The sequence below is a fragment of the Euprymna scolopes genome, chromosome 2, assembly GCF_053919585.1.
Source record: "Euprymna scolopes isolate OS-2025 chromosome 2, ASM5391958v1, whole genome shotgun sequence".
Classification (NCBI taxonomy): domain Eukaryota; kingdom Metazoa; phylum Mollusca; class Cephalopoda; order Sepiida; family Sepiolidae; genus Euprymna; species Euprymna scolopes.
The window spans coordinates 33,077,401-33,101,036 of NC_136483.1; the positions used below are offsets into that span (position 1 = coordinate 33,077,401).

Consider the following 23,636-nt stretch of genomic DNA (forward strand, 5'->3'; position numbering starts at 1 on the left):
ATTTTGATTGGTTGGTCAGGAGAAGAAATAGTGTCAAGTTTACTGGTCAGTGAGGAAACCGGATTCAATTAACACCAACCCATATGTCTAGTGTTAAGGAATGCTAATTATCTATCTTTTCATTTTCTTATTTTTTAAATTTTTTTCTGAGTTGCTCCAAAGGTTGTCATTTTGTTTTGAGTGAGATTATTTTGGTGATCATGTTACTTATTTTTTACAGACAAACAAGTCACATGATTTTTTTATAGCCGGTCAGAGTTGCATATTTTCTGAACTCACTTTTGGTGTGTATCCGATAGCCACCACAGATCTGTTGTGAATTTGTTAAAAACTAAAAGATGTGTTTGGTAATCAACCAGGGACCTTTTTAGTTGTGTTTAGTTAAATAATTCCTTTAACTAACAACAATGACAATGTTTGCTCATATCAGCAATAGTAATAATCCTTGTCTTTTCTCTTCATTGACAACACAAGGCAGTAGCTCTTTGCAGTAAGAGCAGCCCTTGTTTCTTCTCTTCACCAACAACACAAGATGATCACTCTTAGCAGTAGCAGTATTCCATGTTTTGTCTCATCACCAACAATACAAGAGATAAGCAAGACCCGTCAAGAACACGCACAAATAACATGGTATCCAAAACAAAACTTATTATTGAGCAAAAAATCTGTCTGCTTTTATTTAGCCATTTAGAGACTCCGAAAAATGCTTATTTTGCATAATCACCTCGTAATCACACAGTTCTTTGTCCGTACCTGCATGCGGCCATTGTTTCCTTGCAGCAGGCACATGCTAATCTTGGCTGCTTATTCTTTGGCCTCTCTACACTGTCACCATAAAAACAAACAAGAATATAACTGTACTGAATAAGATGAATACAAGTTAGATTAATGACATGTATTGAAAATTTTTATGGAGACATTTCTTGCAAACAACTGTCTGCAGCTTATATTAAAGCTTAATTTATCTAAGCTGTTCATTCATTTGAACTGTGCAAAACTAAAAAGAAAGACAACAACCCACCCTTTTCTGCTTCTCATTTACCTTTTCTCTTTCTATCTCCCCCACTTCCTAACTTAAAATGTATAAAACATTAATACTGTAACCCTTTTTCGTTACCCCATTGCAAAACATTCATGTTCTGCAGGACAGGGAACAAAAATGATAAAATCCACTATAAAACAATCAAACCAGACACTGCAAACTAGTGATTGAAGATACAAACAGCTTGAAGAATAAAAACCTACACAATAACTGGATTCGGCATTAAATAACCCAAAAAGAGTTGATATGCTGTAAAACAACTGAATAAATATTTAAAGATATAAAGAACTTGAAACATAAAAACTCTTTCCAAAATAACTGGATTTGGCATTAAATAATCCAAAAAGGGTTGATATGCTGTGTTTTACAGCATATCAACCCTTTTGGGGTTATTTAATACAACAAACAACCAAACCAAATCATTTGAATTGAATTAAAACAATGGCTTTCTACATTTATTAAGATTTTGTTTTATAAAAGTTTAGATTAAAAACACTTTAAGAGTTTTCAAAAAGATGACTAAAAATTGTTTATAGGCAATAATTTTTTTTTTATTTTTATTAAAAATGATTGACATGCTGAACGCTTTGGAGTTTAAAATTGATTTAGTATTTTGCGTGAAATATGAAGAAAATACTTTTTAATGAGTAAATATGCTAGTATAATCGGTTTATTTCTTAGATTACCCCATCTTTTATAAAACACCAAGCCAATGTACTCATTTTAAATGTTAAAGTGTTTTTTTATTATTATTAATAATAACTTTATTTTAACTTTAAAATTCAACATGTTATAATCTTTAAAAAAATTATTGCATATACAGAATTTTATAAAAATTTTAACTTCTAATTTAAAGCTTTATCAATTTTTCTTTTAAATAGAATGAAATATGATTTTCGCTTTTTCTCACCAATTTGAGTTCCCAGTGATTGGTCAATATAAGAAGCACCTGGGAAGATAAACACTTAATTTCTCTCTTAAAAGACAAGGGAGATAATCTATTTATATAATATACTTTATTTTTTTATAGATGTACCTAAATAGAAGATGCCAAAACTTTCCAATGAGTACAGGCTGCTGTAAATAATATATAACAATAGAAAGCTGAAGAAAATAGAAAAAGGATGGGAAATATATATTTTAAATTTCAATGACAAACAATAAGTATTGATACACATCTAGTGGCTCCAATTACAGTAACATACTCCTGATTCCAAAATCCAACAGGGCAGTAAAACTATTTGACTTATTATTTTTTTTTATTTTTTTTTTTTACTAACAAAAAGCTCAGTTGAAAGAATATGTTAATTGACCTTTTGTTTCCTTATACAACTATAAAATATTTTGTTAAAATGTCAGTGGTTGTTTTGTGTACAACTTGTCATGTATCGTTTGCATAAACATGTTGATAGTTCAAGAAAACATATATAATGAAGAGAGAGATAGTAGTTGTATTATTATTAAGACTTGCATCAACATGTCAAAGTTTCAATTCATGAAGCCAACAGATATTCTAAACACTTTAAATCAGAATCCCGACATTGATGTATTAAAGTTATATTATTACTATAATTGTTCTACCCTAACCCTAACCATGTTCTACTCTTGGTATGTGAGTAAAACGGACACACACAAATCCAAGACAATGATTAAATTCTTAGAAAATTCCCTTCAATCTATAGTTGAATGTAGACAAGAATGGATGGTAACATATAATGCTATTAAAATAAAACTTTCCTTTAACAACTACAAGGATTCTTAATAATCACTGATTGCCACAGGTAACATAAATTGGAATAAATAAATAGCATATACTGCCAAAACTAAAAGAAAAGTAGGCTCCCTCTACTATGCTAGAAAATGTTACGCATTTACCAGCATCCTATATCTCTACAAGGCCATCATCTGTACATGCACGGAATACTGTTGTCACATCTGGGCTGGTTCAAGTGGGCACTAGTCTTTCCTTCTTGGACAGTGAGTTTCTAATCTAATAGGTCCATCATCTGCACCTGTTCCATCAAGATAGCATCCATGTTGCTTGTTTTACAAGTATTTCAATGGAATATGCTCTCCGAATCAGCTAACTCCCATTCATTTACTGTGGAGATCCCCAGATAGCTGTAATAGCTATTTACTTTGATAGCCGTTTGGAATTCCCTCCCAGGTCCCTATTTCCCTCATTGCATTGACATGCAGAAATATAAATGTAATGTGAAAAAACATTCTGCTGCGCAACTCGTCACTTAGGATACTCCTTATAAATAAATCTGGCCTGTAATCCACAGTAATCCTTTACATTTCAGGTCCCCTAAAATCAACAAAGATTAGATTATTCCAATAATGTCTCTGTTGACTTTGTGCTGTTCTAGGAGGTCTACCATCCCAAGCCTTGCCTTCTCTCTTTGAGAAGGGGTTGGTTTGTTGATAATCGCCTGAGGCGCCCTCATTGGGGAATGCCGACGGGGCTGCTGGTGTCTAAGTTCTTACAGTGGGAGAGAACTAAACATCTTATATCTCGGTGGTAAATGAGTTTTGTTTGAGATGAATTAAAGTAAAAAAAAAAAAAAAATTAATTGCAAACTCTCAATTCTGATTTCTCGCCTTGAGCTATTGGGCTAAAACCGTTCATTCAAAAGGAATACATTTACGATTAGATTCACACGTGATGTCATATTTTTTTTATAGAAAACTGTGCGTGCATATCAATCTCAACTTAAGATTTCTTTTCCTACATGCTTTTAGCTTTACTAGTATCATTTAGCAAAAACTAATATAGGTCAGTTAGAGTGCTTTTTGTATTTGTCATCCTATTGTCTTTTTTTTCTTTTTCTTTTCTTTTTTTTTTGCAGGAAATGTAAAAAAAACTTTTTTCAATAAATTTAAATGAAATCAATCATATCTTTATAAAGTACATTAGTTAAATATTTAAATAAAGTGTTGTCTACTGTTAAAAATAGAAATACAATAATATTCGTTTCTTGATCTTCTTTAATTTGAATTGTTCCCTTTTTCAATGATCGTTCATGGTATGTTCTGAATAAAAATACAAGCGAACATACATTTAAAACTTTTTTCTTTTGTTCATCCCAAACAAGGCATATTGCTACTAAAGCATATGGTGCTACTGTAATAAGAGGCAGATTTATAGAAGAGGATGAAACCTGGACCACATGTTTGTTTACATTAGTTAAATTTTTACATGTTGGTATAGTTGAGGAAGCAGGAATGAAATTCCAAGGGCAAGCAATCTGAGGAAAGAAGCTATTATCTGGTGGCATATAAGGACTTGTTCAGTGTGTGTTGTTGCTTACCCTTAAAATTATCTTCTGTAGACTCTCTATACTTTTATTCATTATTAATATTATTTACTGTTGTTGTTAAGCATTTATTTATTAGTGGGCAATTTTTTTTTATTCTACAATTACATAAGTTTGTATTGTTATTAACATTTTTTTTTTTTTTTTTTAAATCTTTTTCAGTACATAAAAAATCCTGGGAAAGTGGCTGGAATTGTCCATACTTACATTCGCCGCCTTCAGAACTTCCCGTTATCTCTCCATTTAATTTACCTTTGTGAAACAGTGGAAGATTCTGCAAATGAAATTGAAAATTTTGAGGTGACTTTTCACTATTTCCTCATTTGTAAAAAAAATTTTTTTTCTTTCTTTTTTTTCCATTTTTCTTTTTTTTTTTTTTATTTAGGACTTTTCTCATCTCGGATACTCATCTCAAGTTCATAATACTGAGACACTCTTGAATTTTAATAAATTTAAAAAGTTAAAATCCTAATAAATACTCCAAAACAATCAAATGTATAGTGCTATCATGAAAACATTGAAAGTACATGACTGATGTTTATTTTGTACTATTGAGTCATCACTAATACAGGGCCACAAGCCACTTGAGGATCTGATTATCAGCTAAAAGATGGACAGTATGGAAGTACTAATATTGATCAATAGTATGAACTTCATTTGATTACCAACCAATTTATAATCAGCAGGGAAGCAGTCCTGTGGTAATGTATTCCACAGGTGTATAACACTTGCAAAACATATGACCCTTGCAAAGAAGCTCTATCTATGGGAATTCTGAAAGGAAAGTCTTTTATCATTATATTAGCAATACAAGATTTTACTGTGAATATCTTAGAGGGAGAAAGTAAAGACTGGAGCTCAGTCTAGCATCTTCCATGAAACAGTAGATTAGAAAAATAGTTTTTAGGGAGTAGAGGAGATCATACGCTACTAAATTAAATAATCGATTTTGTACTTAGCAGCAGTATTTCATCTTTGGACATATCTGACTCTTATAAACTCAGGAAAGTTTTGATTTTCTGGGATTAAGCTTCCATGTAAGTTTTTTATATTATAAAATAATTGAAATTTGCTCAATTGTTTGTACTATTGTTTAAATCTTACTAAAATTGATGAAAAAGGGGAAGAGGGATTCTTTTAAAAGGGATCTCTTTGAAAAGTGCCAGAGATCAGCTTGTAAAATACTTCAAATTAATCAAAAACTATTAAAATAGATTTTAAAAGTATGGGTTAGGGAAAATGTTAATTCGGTCTTAAAATGATCTCAATTTGTTTACATTGTATCAATCATATTCTAAAGGAAAATATGGAAGTAGGTGATAAGGATGAAAATGAAAGAAAGAGTGGGAAAGATCTGTCCAGAGATAGGTTGGTTTGGAAGTCAATTTCTAAAAGCCATCCAACGCATGCCAGCATGTAAAACTGAATATTATGGTAATGATGATGAAAATCATGCGAATAATTTAAGTGTATTTTGTGTATTCTTAAAAATAAATTGTGATTTTCATTCATCCACTGTTGGACAATACTTTCTCTAGTTATAATAATGTTAATATCGCTGAATCATGCTAGAAAATTACTTTTATCAAAGAGCATTCTACATCTTTACAAAGCCACAATTCAACCATGCATGGCATATTGTTGCCACATCTGGGCTGGTGCATCTACCGTTAGTTTTTCACTCTTAAACAAGAAAAGGTCTCAAATGTAACAGGTCCTGCATTATTGGCGAGCCTCCAACCTTTGCCCCATTGCCATAATGTGGCATCTCTGTGCCTGTTTTATAATTACTTTAATGGAATGTTCTCTGATGAACTGACAGCACTTGTGCTCCATCAAAGTACATACTCCTGACTAACCCAACAATCCACCTCTTCCTGTTGAGGTCCGTAGATGTTGAAAAACCTTCCACTCTAATAGCTTCTTCTCTCAGACTGTTAGACTTTGGAATTCCCTCCCTGATTCCTGCTCCCAATCTGCAAAAGTTTAAATGCAATGTGAACAGACTTCTCACTCCTCAACTGCTCACCCCACCCCACAGTCCCCTGTTGGACATAATCCCATAGAGTAGTCCCTTATGTTCCAAGTGGCAATATGCCTTGGTTGGGAAGAAAATCAGTTTAAGAACTGAAAAGATAACCTGAACATTTCCAGTTGTTCATTGTTTCTGCTGAGCCAGGCACATATGGTGACAATTCTTCATATTAAGAAAGTTTTCACTTGCCTACTATCCAGATCAAAGGTAGAGCTTTAAAAAAAAAAAAAAAAGCATCCAAACGCAGGTTAAAGAGGAAGATCTTTCTCATTTCTTTGCTGCATTGTTTTTTGTCTGTGATATCCTAGTTCTAATTTTTAATGTCTCATGGAATTTTGTTTCTATTCCTCTACTTAATTTAACTTTGTGTGGAAAATACTGTTTTTAACACCATTTGTATACGCTCTTCCAATATTACTATAATAGTGAGCATAAGAGTAATAGCAACTAAGGGATGATTTCCCCAAATTTCTAAAATTACGTTCATGTTATTTAATGTCATACTTCAATATAACAACCTAAAAGTAGTTAAAATAAGTCTTAGTTTTGTTCTAGTGAAAGACGACAAGAGATGCACTGACACAAATTCCTTATTTGTATCTATGATAGACAGGTTGAAATATTCAACGCAGAATAGTTTTATAATACTATGATTTTACACTTGGAAGATTTAATAAGTGCAAATGTAGAAATAGGAAAGGAGGTGGATATGCAACACATTTGCTAATGTTTATTTTCTTTAGCTTTTTTTTTTTGCCTTGTCTTGCCTTTATTTTTGTTAGATGATTTTGTTGTGCATTCCAATTTTATGTCCAGTTCTTTCAACCGCAACTAATAAGTCAACAAAAGCAAAGCTAAGCATACTTTCATCAAAAAGCACCGTATATACTCATGAAATGTGTGACTCCGCACTCTCAAATTTTTTCTCTATATGATGATTTTATCTCTTGTAAAGTTTAGTGTAATGAGATTGCCTTGAGCGTGGAAATTGATACTAATTGTGATAAAGTCTTGAAATTTAAAAAAAAATGTGGTGATGGAATGCAAACGATATTATGAAACTTGAAAAGTAACGAGAGTAATTTCTGGGTTAGGGTTAGGTATGCAGGAAAACAATTGAATGAATGCAAAAAAATAAAAACCATTGAAGATCTAACACAAACAAAAAAAACATAATTTGGGGACTAAACAGTGAAGACATGTCACTAGGAAGATGGAGGCTCAAGACATCCCCATTATGCATGACGTTGCAACATCAAATTAAGTGAGCAATAAAAATTCCTGTTGTGTTTTGTAGTTTGATATACATTGATTTGCATATCAATGTATTAGCTTCCCTAAAAAGACGTTATAAAAAGACTGAAGGTGGAAGATAAGAGTCAGATGGTTGGCAACGAAGAATACGAGACGATGTAAAAATTCAATTAATTTTTTTTCTAATTAGATTAGCTATTTCAACAGAAATGTAAAGTTGATGTGACCAAGACGTGGGTCGGATTTTATAAAATGTGTTGTCATCATAAAAATAAAATAAATTGACAAGCACTTGTACCCCCTAGACGTGAACACCCCCGACAAACCAGACAAGCAGCTAAATCCCACCCCTTCACAGTGGAGATCCCTAGGTGTAAGAAAGCCTTCTACTCCAATAATTTCTTCCCCAGAAATGCTAGACTTTGGAACTCATTTCCGGGATTCTGCTTTCCCAACTGTACTGAAATGCAGAAGTTCAAGTGTAATGTGAACAGAAATCTTGTTGCTCATCTCCCTTCATAGTACCTCTACAACTTATGTCCCCGATAGTAGCCCCCTACTTCAAAGTGGCACTGTGTCTTGTTTGGGGTGAAAATTGAATAAAAAAAATAATTATAAAAAATGGACCAATTAAAATACAATTCAAGTTGGATTTTACAAAAAGTGTTTAAACTGCTCGTTGTATCTAGCCATGTAGTGTACGCTAACTGTGTCTACCTGTATAGTGAGGGCTAGTTTTGTCTGGAAGCCCCGGGCATGAGTTTATGTGAGATTATTCTTAAGGATCATGGTTGCATGTAGTCTATATATATATGTATTTAATGTATTTGCATATCAATGAATTAACTGCCCTAAAAAGATGTCATAGAAAAGACCGAAGGTAAGAGGACAGAAATTGAATGGTTTGCAGCAAAGAATATGAGACAAGGTAAAAAGTCATGCACATATTGTCATTTACTTTTTTTTTCTAATTAGATTAGTTTTTTGAGTCTTCTGAGGAAAAAATGCTTCAAGAAATGTGAGAATTCTTCAACAGAAGGACAAGTAAATGTTGTGTCTTTCATTTCATATAAGGCAAGAAATGAGAACCATAGTACGCACACCACACATACACATTCATGCATGTATGTATGTTTATATTAGTGATGGGATGATTCCAACACTTTTTTCCAATTCCATACTAAATTACTGATTCCAATTCTTTATAAGTCTCTAAATATTTAACTATAGAGTTGCTATTTTTCCTTGATTACTCTAAATATACATGTTAAATGTGCAAATGTAAAAACACAATTGTGGGGGGGGGGGTCTATAAATTTTAGTTTCTTGGTAGTTTAAAATTAATAAATACTTAATAGTTTATCATTAGTACCAGAAGTGAAAGATTTTGTTTTTAAACAAAATTAAATAAAAAGACAATTAAAAGAATCATTTTTGGCATTGGAAAATAGGCACAATTTTTTTTTTAATACTGATTCCGATATCCTACTATGTTCTGATTTTTTGATTTTCAATTCTGGTTAATTGTCCCAACACTAATATATATACAATGAAAAAAATCTTTTTTTAATTATTAAATGGGGTTAACTATGGTAAATTATGCCTCATAAAATCACTCTATAGGTGAGTATATGCACTATTTAGATGGATTTTTTTGTTTGTGTATTTATTTTGATTGTCTTAATTAAGCTCCATTTTTAAATTTTTGGCATCACAAATATTTTGTGAATTTTCTTTATTTTCCAGTTAAAAAAAGCAAACGGAAAACTTTTAAAATGTTTATTTTTTACTTGCTTTTTACTCTTTTTTGGATCTCGCAAATATTTGTGTTATTTGGACTAGTGTTCTCATCTTGAGAAGGTTTCAGTCAATGTAACCTTCGACCTTTTTTACACATATCCTGTTGAGCTCAGGAATGTTTCTGCCGAACTCAAAAATTTGGACAGAATTTCAAACAGAACCTTTTATTTACTTCATGGGGTTATCATGCTTTCCTTCTGTCAGCTATGGCTGGATAGTAGATCCTAAATAATTTGCATTGTATTTTTTGGTTGCCCACAGTGAGAATTGAACCGTTAGGAGAATATCACTTTTTCACTTGATTTTTCCAAGTACTCTAATCACTGTAGCACAGGCCCTTGTGGACAGTTCTAGCATGAATTTTGGGTGCCTTAAACCTATTGTATTTCTAGTTATAAATATCACTATTTATTACTAATTATTATTAATATATATCACTGTGTACGTATATATATATATTTGTAGTCATCGACATACAGTCTTGTTTCATTGTATCACAACTCATCAGTGCTGCTAGACTAGCACCTCTTCCAAGCCGAGGATTGAACCTAGAACCATCGTGTTGACAGTCAGCAGTTCTACCGATATACCACCTGTAAATAATCTTACCAAATGTCTATTTAAACAAACATCCATCCACTACTTTTACAGTGCTCTAACCGCTTTGTTTATAAACAAAGAGCGAGCGTCACATTTTTCAGCCAATTGTTAAGTATATATATATATATATGTAATTATTATTATTATTTACTTATTAATGTATATATTATCTATTATTTATAATTAATGGTTTGGGTATCATGTTAAATTCTGTACTACGAGTACTTAGCGATTGATTGTTGCCAAGCATATGTGCTGCTTCTTTGAGTCATTTTACTCTCCACCATTCTTCTCTGTCTATGATTTTTACTTCGTCCTATAATGGTAAATGGTTTCCCTTTTGCCTTCCCAATAAGGTCGGCCATACCTGACTTTTCAATCTCTCCACGTATTACATCTTTTCGATGTTTTTCTAACTCTATTTTTAGTGGATGACATGGAAACAGTAGTCCAAAGAATCCAAATAATATGAATAACCAATCCTCATTTAAAAAATTTGAAAACTCACAAATATTTTTATTTTCTTTATTTTCTAGTCCCCAAATGATGTTTTTGAATGGATGAGTCATCAGGAAATGGAAGAGGATTTGTCCTCTGATGATCCAAGACTTCTAGGTCCAGAACCCTATGACATAATTACCAAAATAGAAGGTGAAGATAAATCTAAATTATATATTTAGTATTGTTGTCAAGTGTTGGATGTATTTAATTTTTTAAATCAAGTATTAGTGATTTAACAATTTATCAGGTTGTAATAGACATTCTTTCTGTTTTCCAAGCCTATGTAAAACAATTTAAAAAACATATCAGATTTATTTTATTGTTACTGTCTTCACCATCCTTCTCTATAAACTCTTTTCATTATTAAGCTTTTTAAAGCAAATATTATTCCACTCAAATAATTTTGCAAACTGTTGGTATGATATCTGGAGAATATGGTGGGTGACACATAATTTCTGAAACATTTTTTATCTTTTATCCTTAGGTTTAGTGTTATGATGATGAGTTATTGTCGATTCCCTCATATTGTATAAATGACCAAAGATTTCCTTGAATATATGCTCAGAAAATATACATCACCACTATATCTTCCAAACCTCATACTAGCATATTATCATCTGTTTAAAAAAGTTGACAAAGTCATTAAGTCATTATTTCAAAGGAATATATGAACAAATAAGACTTACGCTAGGAATATAAATTTTATAAACTTAGCATTTAAAATGCTTCTCAATAAATAGAAAGAGCTTACAGAGAACATTGGTGACTACATTAACAATCAAATTAATCTCACATTGTGTTTTACATTTTTTGTTTTTAATTGTATTAACTACAGGTCACTAAAACTACAGGTATAACTTCCATTCAACCTGATATTTGCATAAAACATGCAAATAATTGTATAATTATGTATTATATATTGTCCTCTTGATCAAGGTTTTGAAACTAATAACTCAGTTTTATAAAAAAAAATTTAAAAAAACGTCTGTCTCTACAGTTGTAATTTCTTTTTGATTTTGATTTTATTAAAATTATACCATTTATTGAGTGGAGAGAGCTTCTTGAGTATCTGGCTATAAATATAATTGTCCAAGTTTTTGTGATCATACCTATACCAATTATGCTAAAAATATTGCTGTACATCCCCGCCACCCAAAATATTTCAATTACTGAAAACATTCTTTGCAAAGAAAAACATTGTATTTCATTGTGGGCAAGATGGAGATAACTGTCCTGTAAAATTTTCTCGTCTGTGTGGTTTTCTTCTATAAATTGAAATCCTTCTTTTAGCAGCAAGATATTTGTTCTCATTACGTTTAAACTTCTGCATGTCAGTACAGTCAGGGAAGCAGAAAAAATGGATGGAATTCCAAAGTCCGAAAGAAGAAAGTATTAGAGTAGAAGACTTTTTGACATGTAGAAACCTCAATAGTAAAGAGATGGGATTTAGCTGCTTTTCATATTAGTTATGTCGAGGGCACACATGCCATAAATTCATCAGATTTCTACTGGCTGAATTTATTTAGTAATGGCCACTGACCATAAAAACACTGGATATTTCAAGATTTCAAGGTGGATCTACTGAAATAGTCATATTTCAGAACCCAAAGCATTTAAAGTCCTCAAAATACCACCATTTCATTTGGAAATGAATATCCTCTCACATGTTTTAATAAATAATAATCTACATGATATATTTTAAGAGTTTTTAGGAAAGTATTGATAAAAATGTGAACGCTAAGCAACGATCATTTTGCGTCATATATTTTTTTTATCCCTGCAGTACCATTTCCTTATAAGGAATTTCTTCATAAAATTTGGAAAAAACATCAGTCTTATTTATTGTTGGGATACAAAATAAATTTATCCGTTTATTTGTTATAAAAATAAAACTTTAACATAATATTGAAGGCCTGCTTGTCTGATTCTAGTTTTGGTTTTCTAGTGAAGGGGAGGGTGTTTCGAATATAGACTCCAAATCCGTGCATATGTCTGTCTAAATCCTTACGGTAACGTGGGAGATAACCAGGCATATTAAAGGGATTAGCAGGGATGGAGAAGTGTAGGTTAGTTTTACTTAGCGCTAAGATATCCTGGGAGTTTTCTAGGAGAAATGATTCAACATCATCTAAATTAGTTCTACACCCACAGATATTCATGAATGCAAGCCTCAAGGGGAGAGGCAAATTGGTTTTGTTTGAGTTTAACACCTGGTTTGATCGTAATTTTTAAGTAATTTCAATTTTTTTCATGTGTCTTGTTAATTTATTCTAATGAGCATGTATAACAAACGTTAAAAACATTGGATGTGATTTCAATCTCTATGCTGGGCAACATATTTTATTTTCTCTTCAACAACAAATATCAAACCTTTTTCACCATGTTGATTAACCTTCACACTAACTGCATGTTTATAAATTATCACAATTATTGAATGTAGACGTCTAAATCAATGAACGAATATGTTTCTATTCAATTCAGATTCTTCAAAATCTTCACATATTGTCAGCAGCTTAACCGAAAGCCAAGGTCTTGAGTTGACCCTCGACCCCTCCAAAAATGCCATCCAGGACCTCTTAAAGTCTGCAAAATTTGAAAATCTTGGTGAGTGTTTGTCTACTACCTTTTCATATTTTATTGTCGAGATAAATTTTTTATCTACAGAAAAATTATTTCATTATTCAGATTAGATTAAAATTTTTAAACTATGGAAATTAGTAAGTTTTAATAATCCTACTGAATGACTGAGACAATGGAAATATATTTTTATGAGAGTTGCTCTAGACAAGGTATGAAGTGACTTTGTTCTTTTTAAAAGCTCTTTACAAAAGCTGATTATCACAATGTAAGTTTTGAAAAGACCTAGGCTTCAGATAGGAGGAAAACAATCAGCAGGAAGAGCTTGCAGTTCTTGGAAGGGAACTGCTGGAATAGGAAGCTATATTATAATTTCTGAAATTTTATCTGTAGGATGAGGAGTTTATAATGAAGCAAAGGTTTCATGATTTCATAATCACCAATGGTATAATTGGAGGTTGAATAAACATTTGGTCAAAAAAAAAAAAAAAAATTAGTACATTTTAAGTGAGTATTACATACAGACTTGGGAACTTTTACAGTTTAACTGTGACTCTCAATATTTCTACTTTAATTTCCGGCTCTCACAATTTAGTGTATAATGTTTACATTTTTTATTTATTTTTTTTATATTAAATGTGGACACTTTCTGGTTGAGTCCATCTTATTTTTATTCACAATAAGTTTAAAACAGAATTTTATTGCATACTGTTCTTCTAAACTGTCCTTATGTCCAGATTGCATTTTTGAAATTCACTAGCAGTGACAATCGGGCTTTAGTAGGGTGTATTCCAATTACTGCTGTAGCTGTTCATTGGAACCCAAAATCATAAAAATTGGTCAGTCATCTCATAAAATGTATAGCAATAACATACTGAATTTTCTAGAGTCTACAATAATTTTACATGTCTGTACAAAAAAGTGTGGAAACTTATTGAAGGCACCTTGTAATATAGTATTTATTTGCTTTTAAAAATAATATATCATGTCAAATCTTCCTATTACATAGATATGATGAAAGACAAAATGTTCATAAAACTATACATGTCACATATGCTATAGACATTGTTGTTGTGATGATCCAATAGAAAAAAAAAGCAAAAGAGAAAGTGAACTTTTGAGTCAGGTTTTTTATGAGCGACCAAGTAGCTTGATTGATTGATTGCTCTGTCATCACATTATCTGAGACTGCATGTATTAAGAAAAAAAAAACATCCAGCACGTGGAAGTTTTCCAAGATAAATCATCTGAAAATCTGAGTCACTGGGGTTTTTAATTCATAAAAATAAATAAAATAATTCATGTAATAAGTATGTGAGTCTATGAATTTGGAACAGGAAGTTATTCATTTATCGCAAGTCATAAGAGATCTGGTAGATGTGATTGGTTAACATAATCATATGTTCATTCAGAGAAATGATTTTTATTTCTTGTATATTTTACTTGTTTATTTTATTTATTTTTTTTTTTTTCAGAACAAATGTATTTAAAAGAATATTTAAATTCAAACTACCCGTCAATGATCATGAGTAAAAAAGCTTTCACCAAATATATTTTACAAAAAGGTGCTTCACCAGATGCAGTCGATGATCTTTTTAGGTAAGTCTAAAAGTATTTGCATTTTTTTTCAGTCAATTATTTAGCAATTATAAATTATGAAAGTCTATTAATGCATGTAGATTTTTTTTTCATCCATATCACCTTGTCAGTAACCTGAAAATAACATGAAATCCCCTTTTTCCTGTTTTCTATATCTGTATTCTTCCTCCCTTTATATCTATAATTTTAGTAAAAAATTGAAAGTAACATATTCACTGATTTCTGAGGGAATCTTTTGATAAAAATGTATATAAAAAATATCACACGAGTTAATTTGATTGTATTGTTTTGTTGTATCCGCTTTTTCCATTTATCGCTACATTTTCTCAGATTTTATTCAAACTTTTCCTTATATATATATATATATATATATATATATATATATATATATATATATATATATATATATAAACAATAATCTATGGATATGCATGTTTTGAGGTGCTACCTCTCATCAGCATAGCTTGACTGTTTTTAGGAATCGAACCTTAGACCATATGTATTCTAGTCTAATGCGTTAACCGTTATGCCATGAATCCTAGATCACTTTAGCGTTATTTTTATTGCTTTTAAACTTGCAAATTTTTTGTTGATTTTTAAACAATAATATGGTTAATAACGTCTCCAACCATGAAGATCTTTCTCCTTAGGAAATTGCCCTTATTTTTTTACGTAAATATTTATTTTTTATTTTACTTATAAATACATATAAAAATGTATAAATACATACTCATATTATCATCTAAAAAAAATAGGTTAATTGTGGAGGTGGATTCTACAATAGTCATAAAATCTTAGAACATCAATACATTTTGGTAACAAATAGATTTTGAAAAAGGTATGACAGTTATGGCTGTGCACATGTGTACATTTTTGCTGTTAATGGAAATGTAACTTATTGCATGATGCTATTATGGAATCGTTTCACTGTATCTCATTTTTTAAATCGATCAATCTTGGAGGTGGCTTCTACAATTGTCATAACCTCTTATTATGAAATCGTAACACTTTACCTCTGTGTGAGACTATGTCAGCAAAATAAACTGACATTTAAGTACATTATGAATATTGTTTTCAAGTAAATCATCTTACATTTGCAGAAATACATCTATTATATAAAAGGTAAATGTCTGTATGTTCAGCTAAAACTTCAAAAATACACAACAAATACCCACAAAGTTGGTATTATTTTAATGGATGTATCCCTGTATGTATAATATCTAAAATAAAAAAATAAAGATTAATTATTTGATGGTTAAATGGACATTTATATCATTTAATGTTGTTAAAACGTATGCACATCTTTTAATGTTTTCATGCAAAGGGAATTAACTCTGATTTTTTTTTCTTTTTTTTTTTCATAGTTATTTTTCTTGTGCCAACTCGAGTTGTGTGTATGTCCAGAGAGAGGAATGGCCTGGTGGAGAAAAGAGGGGTGAAGAGGTGGGGAATGGGGAATAAAGAGGAATAGAAGTTATGTTGGACTTTTACTTTAGGTTATGCCAAGTAACCTTGCTAGTTACTAATAAACTATATCTGATTTGGCCCGACCTGCTTTACTCTCAATAACATCCAAGTACTTTTGATTGGCCAAGTTTGGAATAAAGACATATATTGCCAAAGTCATCTTTGTGCTTAAAATATTCATTCTGCTCAATTAATTTTCAAACTTTAGTTTGTTATACTGAACTATTATTAATCTACAAAGATTTTTTTTTTTAAAAAAACTTGTTTTTACATTTCAGAGCTTTTGATGTCGACAATAAGCACTTTCTTTCATTCAAAGACTTTTTTGTTGGCTTGGCTGCCTTAGATCCACACACTCATCATGGAGGAGGTGCTGCTGAGATTCGATGCAAGTACATCTTTCGTTATTACAACAGCAAAGGAGACGGATTTTTGAAACCTTCAGAATTCAGGTATGCATTCCGTGTTTATAAAAAGTGACATGCACATGAAATCTAATTTTCACTTGCTTTCTCCCTTACTCCCATATGTATGTCTGACAAATATATAAGTGGGAGGAAAGAGGACAACAAGTTTTAATTATTGCTAGTCTGCCAAAGGTCATCTTTGCTAATGACTTTTTAATTTTTTTCAATTGTATTTTCTATTTTATTTAATATTTCATTTAATCTTTTTAAGTCCTCGTTGAACTCATGAAAAGGCTAGTAACCTCATCAAAATGTTGATTAATCCGATGTTTATAACATTTTTCTGATGCTTAGATATTTTCATTTATAATAGCTCTACATATCTATTGAACACTTGTGAAAAAATATTGTTTGTTTGTTTTTTTAGTTCAATACACTTGATTTAATTTGTGTCTAGTGACTATGGATCAAATTCAGTGCAAATTTGATATATTTGAATTTTCAAATGGAAGGTTGTTCCTATATTATGCTGCTTTAAAAACCTTTGAAATACTAAAAAACAAAATGAAATTTGAGGAATATTTATTAATTCATATCTAATATCTATTGTTAAAATTTCACTAAAATCAGTTATCTGAATTTTTACAAAGGGCTTCCACTTCCTTTTTCACCACCATGGCATATAAGAGGAAGAAAAACAAAGCAAAAACAAAAGAAAAAAACTGTCCAATTTCCTGAAGATGAATATTTTATTAAAAAATTTGAAGAAAAGAATTTCAATTTTATTTTTAATAAATATCAATATTTATTAAAAACAATTTCACACTCGTCTGCTCTTTTTAACCGTTAAATATTAATTTATTATCAAGTGTTGCACAAGCACATTAAGCCTGGTCAGTACCAGATGGGTGACCATTTGGGAAGGTTGGGTGTGGGGCCAGCACCCTCACCCTATAAAAAGAACTCCTCACTACAAAAACATCTACAAAAGTTGTAGATGGCCTATGCCCCTTCAGGGGCTCAAGGACTATGATGGTGGGTGGTTGCAAACAGTGGATTTCTTTTTAAATTAAACTAAATAGAGCTCATCCTTACATCTAGCAGGTGTGTTCCAAAATATGCAATGATCAGTTCATTAATTTAGGTGTTAATTGTGTGTATAAAAATATATAAATATAACTAACTTTATATAGATAGGAATTATTTGAACTCATCTTGAACATCTCACAACCTTACAATGTAACAAACCTCCTTCTCCAAGTGCATTTTTTCAAATTCTGGGATATCTATATATATATATATAAAATGGGTTAAGAAATTCCAACGAAAGAAAGATGTATATTTAAATAAGGGAGTAGTCACCAACAATGTGTATTTTTTAACATTATTTTATTATTCCGTGTCTTGGTTTTTCATTGAGAATTATGTTTGGATCATTGTAATAATGTTTTTAAATCATTGAAATCGTTTTTACGCACGTTTCAGACGTTCTGTGAAGCGTCCTCGTCAGAAATTATTTTCAAATGTGTTAATGACTTAAAAACATTATTACAATGATCCAAACATAATTCTCAATGAAAAACCAAGACACGGAATAATAAAATAATGTTAAAAAATACACATTGTTGGTGACTACTCCCTTATTTAAATAGATTATATATATCTTGCTGCTCAACTCCCTACATAGTACCCCTGTGAATTGTCCCAGATAGTAGACCCCCTATATTAAAGTGGCACAGTACTTTGTTTGAGGTGAAAATGAAAAAAAAAAATGTATGGACAGAAATGTGAGAATAGCATTCAAGATGAAAATAATTGGCTGAATAATACAAATTATGAATCCTCATCTAAACAAATTTTGATTTAAAATGTCTCTAGTTATATTTTTAAAAAAATAATACTTTTATCTTTTCTAATTTGAAAAATTGAAAGCATTGAATTTTAATCCTGTCTCAATAATTTACTATTTATGTCTCTCAAATTTTATGTTTCTTTTAAGGTAAGTAAGAGTTGGAATTTACTCACTTGCCAATGCATTTCATTTAAAAATGCATGTTTTTAGATAGATGTTGCATTTGATGATATCAGATAGTGTCATGATAAATGCATTCCTTTCAGGTGTTAACAAAATTGGGTGCAAAATGAATATCATTCCTTTTTTTAATAAAGAGTAATTCTGTATATGTTTCACTTACAAATGATTAAATTTAATCTTTCACATGCTAGCAATTTTTCATCATGTTTATATGCTTGCAGATGAAATATTTTTCATAATTTATAATTGCTAGTAATTTTACATTTAAGTTTGCTAGCAAATTTTTATTATTTTTCATACTTGCTAGCAACTTTTCATTATTTTTCCTGTTTGCCGGAAACCTTTCATTATTGTTCATGTTTTCTGGCAACTTTTAATTATTGTTCATGTTTTCTGGCTACCTTTCATTATTGTTCATGTTTGCTGACAACTTTTAATTATTTTTTTCATGTTTTCTGGCAATCTTTCATTATTTTTCATGCTTGCTGGAAACTTTCCATTATTGTTCATGTTTGCTGGCAACCTTTCATTATTGTTCATGTTTGCTGGCAACCTTTCATTATTGTTCATGTTTGCTGGCAACCTTTCATTATTGTTCATGTTTGCTGGCAACCTTTCATTATTGTTCATGTTTTCTGGCAACCTTTCATTATTTTTTCATGTTTTCTGGCAACTTGTCATTATTGTCCATGTTTTCTGGCAACTTGTCATTATTGTCCATGTTTTCTGGCAACTTTTCACTATTTTTCATGTTTGCTGGCAACTTTTCACTATTTTTCATGTTTGCTGGCAACTTTTCACTATTTTTCATGTTTGCTGGCAACTTTTCACTATTTTTCATGTTTGCTGGCAACTTTTCACTATTTTTCATGTTTGCTGGCAACTTTTCACTATTTTTCATGTTTGCTGACAACTTTTCGTTATTTTTCATAATTGCTGAAAACTTTGCATACTTTTTCATGCTTGCTAGCCATTTTTTATTTTTTTCAAGCTTGCTAGCAATTTGCTTATTTTTTAAAATGTTTATTTATTTTTGAAAAAGCTTGTTAGCAACATATGCTTAAAGCTTTCTAGCACTGTCTATACCCTTTTTATTTTCTCACTATCAACTTTTCAACATGGGTAATTAAAAGTATAAATATACATTTCTTGTCTATTTCAGGAAAATGGTGCGGGATATTCTTACAATCAAAGGCCTAGACACAGGTGAAAATAATTTAGACGCAGCGGTACAAGAAAATGTCAAGTAAGAGTTTTTTTTTTTTTACTAAATACAAATGGGATCTCTCTACTAATACAGAGTATCCTATTAGAGTTCACAAACTAGAGCTCAACATTTGCATGTTAACCTGCCCTACCAGAACATGTATACATATATAGAATCAAGACATAAAAATTAAGTTTGGAAGCTAAAAGCTTCTTAAAGCGAATATAAATATTAAAATTTATATAATAATCCCAACCAAATAAAAAAGCTCAATACAACCAAGATAGGAAATATAGAAGCTAAAAGTAATTGTAAGAAAGAAGTAACAATAGTTCAGTTCAGCCTCTGTCCCATTGACGAGATGCTGCACCCTCTGTCTGTTCTACAAATATTTTAATGGTGAATGCTCTGACAAACTACAAGCACTTGTACCCTCTCAATGTAAATACCCCCAACAAACCGCTAAATCCAACGCCTACACAGTACAGATCTCTAAGTGTAAGAAAGCCCTCTACTTTAATAGTTTCTTCCCCATAACTTCTAGACAGTGGAACTCCCTTTTGGGTTTCTGCTTTCCCAACTGTACTGACATGCAAAAGTTCAAGGGTGATGTGAACAGACATCTTGCGGTTCATTTTCCTTCATAATATTCCTGCAACTAATGTCCCTGATAGTAGCCCCCTACTTTAAAGTGGCACACTTTGGGGTGAAAATTGAATAAAATAAATGAAAAAAGTTAGGAGAGAATATACCAAAACCACCAGAAAACAAATTTAAATGCAGAAATTAAGAATTCATGATTTCTAGAAAATCTACAACAGTAGTAAATAATGAGCAATCAAAAATTCCCCCACTATTTAACAATCATGAGGTTGTTTGCACAGCAACTGAGAAAGCTAACATGCTTGCCCGTCAGTTGCCTCATACTCTACTTTGGAACCAGCAAACCACTCCTTCCCAGATTTTCCACACTAAATGATCTGAAAACACTCCCTCTCAACGACATGATATCCTAAAAAAAACCTAGACACTTCAAAAGCATGTGGACCTTATCTCATCCCGGCTGTACTATTTAAAAAATGCTCCACTGAAGTTTCTCAATTGCTCTCGAAACTTTTCAACAAATGTCTTAATGAATCATCTTTTCCAGACTGCTGGAAAACTGCTTCTGTTGTATCCGTTTACAAGAATTCTGGCAAAAGAACTGACTCATTAAATTATTGCTCCATTAGCCTCTTTTCACCAAAATATTTGAGTCCATAATTAATCAAGCTCTAGTCCACCATCTTACAGTTGGTAAACTTCTGTTCGACCATCAATATGGATTTTGGCAAGCCTATTCTATTGCAGATATTTTAACTGTAATCTCTGAACGTATATACCATGCACTGGATAAAGCAGAGGAGGGGAGGGCAGTAGCCCTAGATATATCTAAGCCTTTTGACAGGGTATGGCACGATGGTCTCATGAGAATAAGATCCTATGGTATTACTAGACAAAAATACTTAACATAATTAAATCCTTCTATATATATAAAAGCGAAAATTTATGTATGTATGTTTATATGTTTGTATGTGTGTTTGTGTGTCCGCTAAAAACTTTTAACAGACACCACGAAAATTCACAAACTCTGTATCATATTGAAGCCCCATCCTTCGGCCAAAGATATCGAAAAATTGGCCAAAAACGTTCATTTTTTTTCACCCCGAAATCGACAATTTTCGATGGGTGGGGGATCAACAAAAACCGTCCTCTCGTGACGACGACTGGTTCTACGCATGTGTCAGATGACATCATGACCTGATTTACTTTAAATAGCTGAAGAACTGACTAAATTTCATGTACGTCGTGTTAGCTCAGTTGGTTAGCACGTTGGTTTGTTATCTAAACGTTTTGGGTTCGAATCGTGGTGTGAGATGTCTTCTTTTTTTTTTTTCGATTTTTTTTAAATTTAAATATTGAACCAGTGTTATTTAAGCCATTTTTCACGTAACGTTCGTTTTTCTGTGTTTTTTGTTTTTTTTACTTCGCTTATTCACCCCCAACCACACACCAAAAAACATCCTGGTACCCACCGATTTTTTAAATTTTAATATCGAAACAGACTTATTTAAGCCATTTTTGACGTGTTCATTTTTCTTTTTTCGATTTTTACATTTAACATCGTTTGTTTGCCTTACATTAGTTTTTTTGTGTTTTTTTTTTCAATGTTTTGATTCCCCCACCCCCGCTTAAGTTTTAACGTTGTTTTCTTTTTTTACTTCGCTTATAACAAACAAACCTGGTCATTGACCTCTACGTCATCGTCGTCGTCGTAACGCTCTACGACTTCCGTGCGCGCACCTGTCAATTTGGTTCTTACTTAAATAAATTCAAACATCTTTCAATAACTCATTCTGGCTGGCTGAACGGTTCATGTTTTTTTTCGCATTTTATTTTCAAACTTCGCCTTTTTTATTTAAGAGCACACACACCTCCAAACACCCGGGCAACGCCGGGTACCCCCGCTAGTCTTAAATAAGAGAAGATCCAGGTTGTCCTTGATGGTCATACATCTGAACAATATGATGTAAATGCAGGTGTTCCTCAGGGGTCAATCCTTGAACCTTTATTATTCATTATATTCATAAATGACCTCCCTGATAATATAGTCTCTGAGATGGGTATATTTGCTGACGACACCACGTTCTATAACAATGAGGGGAAAACGAATGAACAAATATCTAAGGCAATGATGGAAACCTTAGTGGAAAACTTCCAGTCTGTAGTAGAATGGAGACAAAAAATAGATGGTAACGTTCAATGCTGCCAAGACTAAGCTTGTTTCCTTTAATAATTACAAGAAACCTCCTCAATTACCAATAGCTATGGCTAAAGATACTTCTCGGCTTAATGTTCACGGGGAACATGAGTTGGAACAGATACATTGAGAGTATTGCCAAGGCTGCTGCAAAGAAGATGGGTTCTCTCTACCGTGCTAGAAAATTACTTACACCTGAAAGTATCCTGAACCCTTATAAGGTCACCGTTCGCCCATGTATGGAGTATTGTTGTCACATTTGGGCTGGTGCATCTGCTACTAGTCTTTTTACTCCTGGATAGGGTTCAAAAGAGAGTTGCCAACCTTATAGGTCCTGAACTGTCATCTAAGCTTCAATATCTGTCCCATTGTTAAATTGAGAAGTTAATTTTTCTTTTAGTTATATTGATTTTTGTAAATTAAAATCTGAATATACTGAAACTACCACCCTCTATAATTCTATTTAAAACAGGAAATAACATAATTTTCCTGTCCCAAAATTGATATAGCATTCGGTTAATGTTACATTAATAATTGGAAAATTGTGATGTGAAAAAATAATTTAAAAAAAAAAACAAAAAAATTGTGATGTGAAAAAATAATTTAAAAAAAAAAAACAAAAAAATACAAAATTCTGCCAAATTTGCAAAGATGCTGAATTTATAACTAATCATAATTGCATGAATGACATTGAAATAATCTATATTTTAATATGATAGATTGTGTGTTATTTTGTGTGTCATGCTTACACCTTTTTTCTTCCGAGTGATTGTCATTTCATTATAATGACCTTCAATTTCTTATAATAAATAATTTTACCAAGAATTCTTAATAAGTTTTTGTTTCTGTTTTGATTATAGCTGATGGTACTCAATTCATCTTTTTTTTATATAACTGATTTTACCAAGAGTTCTTCATAAGTTTTCGTTTAGGTTTCGATTATAGCTGAAGAAAGTCAATTTATATATATATATATATACATATATATATTT

The 23,636-nt window shown here is 31.5% G+C and overlaps 1 protein-coding gene across 1 annotated transcript in view; it reads left to right on the top strand.

Moving 5' to 3' along the window:
- Positions 1-23,636, top strand: part of LOC145290642 (uncharacterized) — a 123,743-nt gene that overhangs the window by 62,723 nt on the left and 37,384 nt on the right. The window contains exons 2-7 of the mRNA XM_080136500.1: positions 4,525-4,662; positions 10,588-10,702; positions 13,034-13,156; positions 14,605-14,728; positions 16,474-16,647; positions 19,800-19,883. Of these exons, the coding sequence (XP_079992626.1) occupies positions 4,525-4,662; positions 10,588-10,702; positions 13,034-13,156; positions 14,605-14,728; positions 16,474-16,647; positions 19,800-19,883 (758 nt within the window). The remainder of the gene's footprint in view (positions 1-4,524; positions 4,663-10,587; positions 10,703-13,033; positions 13,157-14,604; positions 14,729-16,473; positions 16,648-19,799; positions 19,884-23,636) is intronic.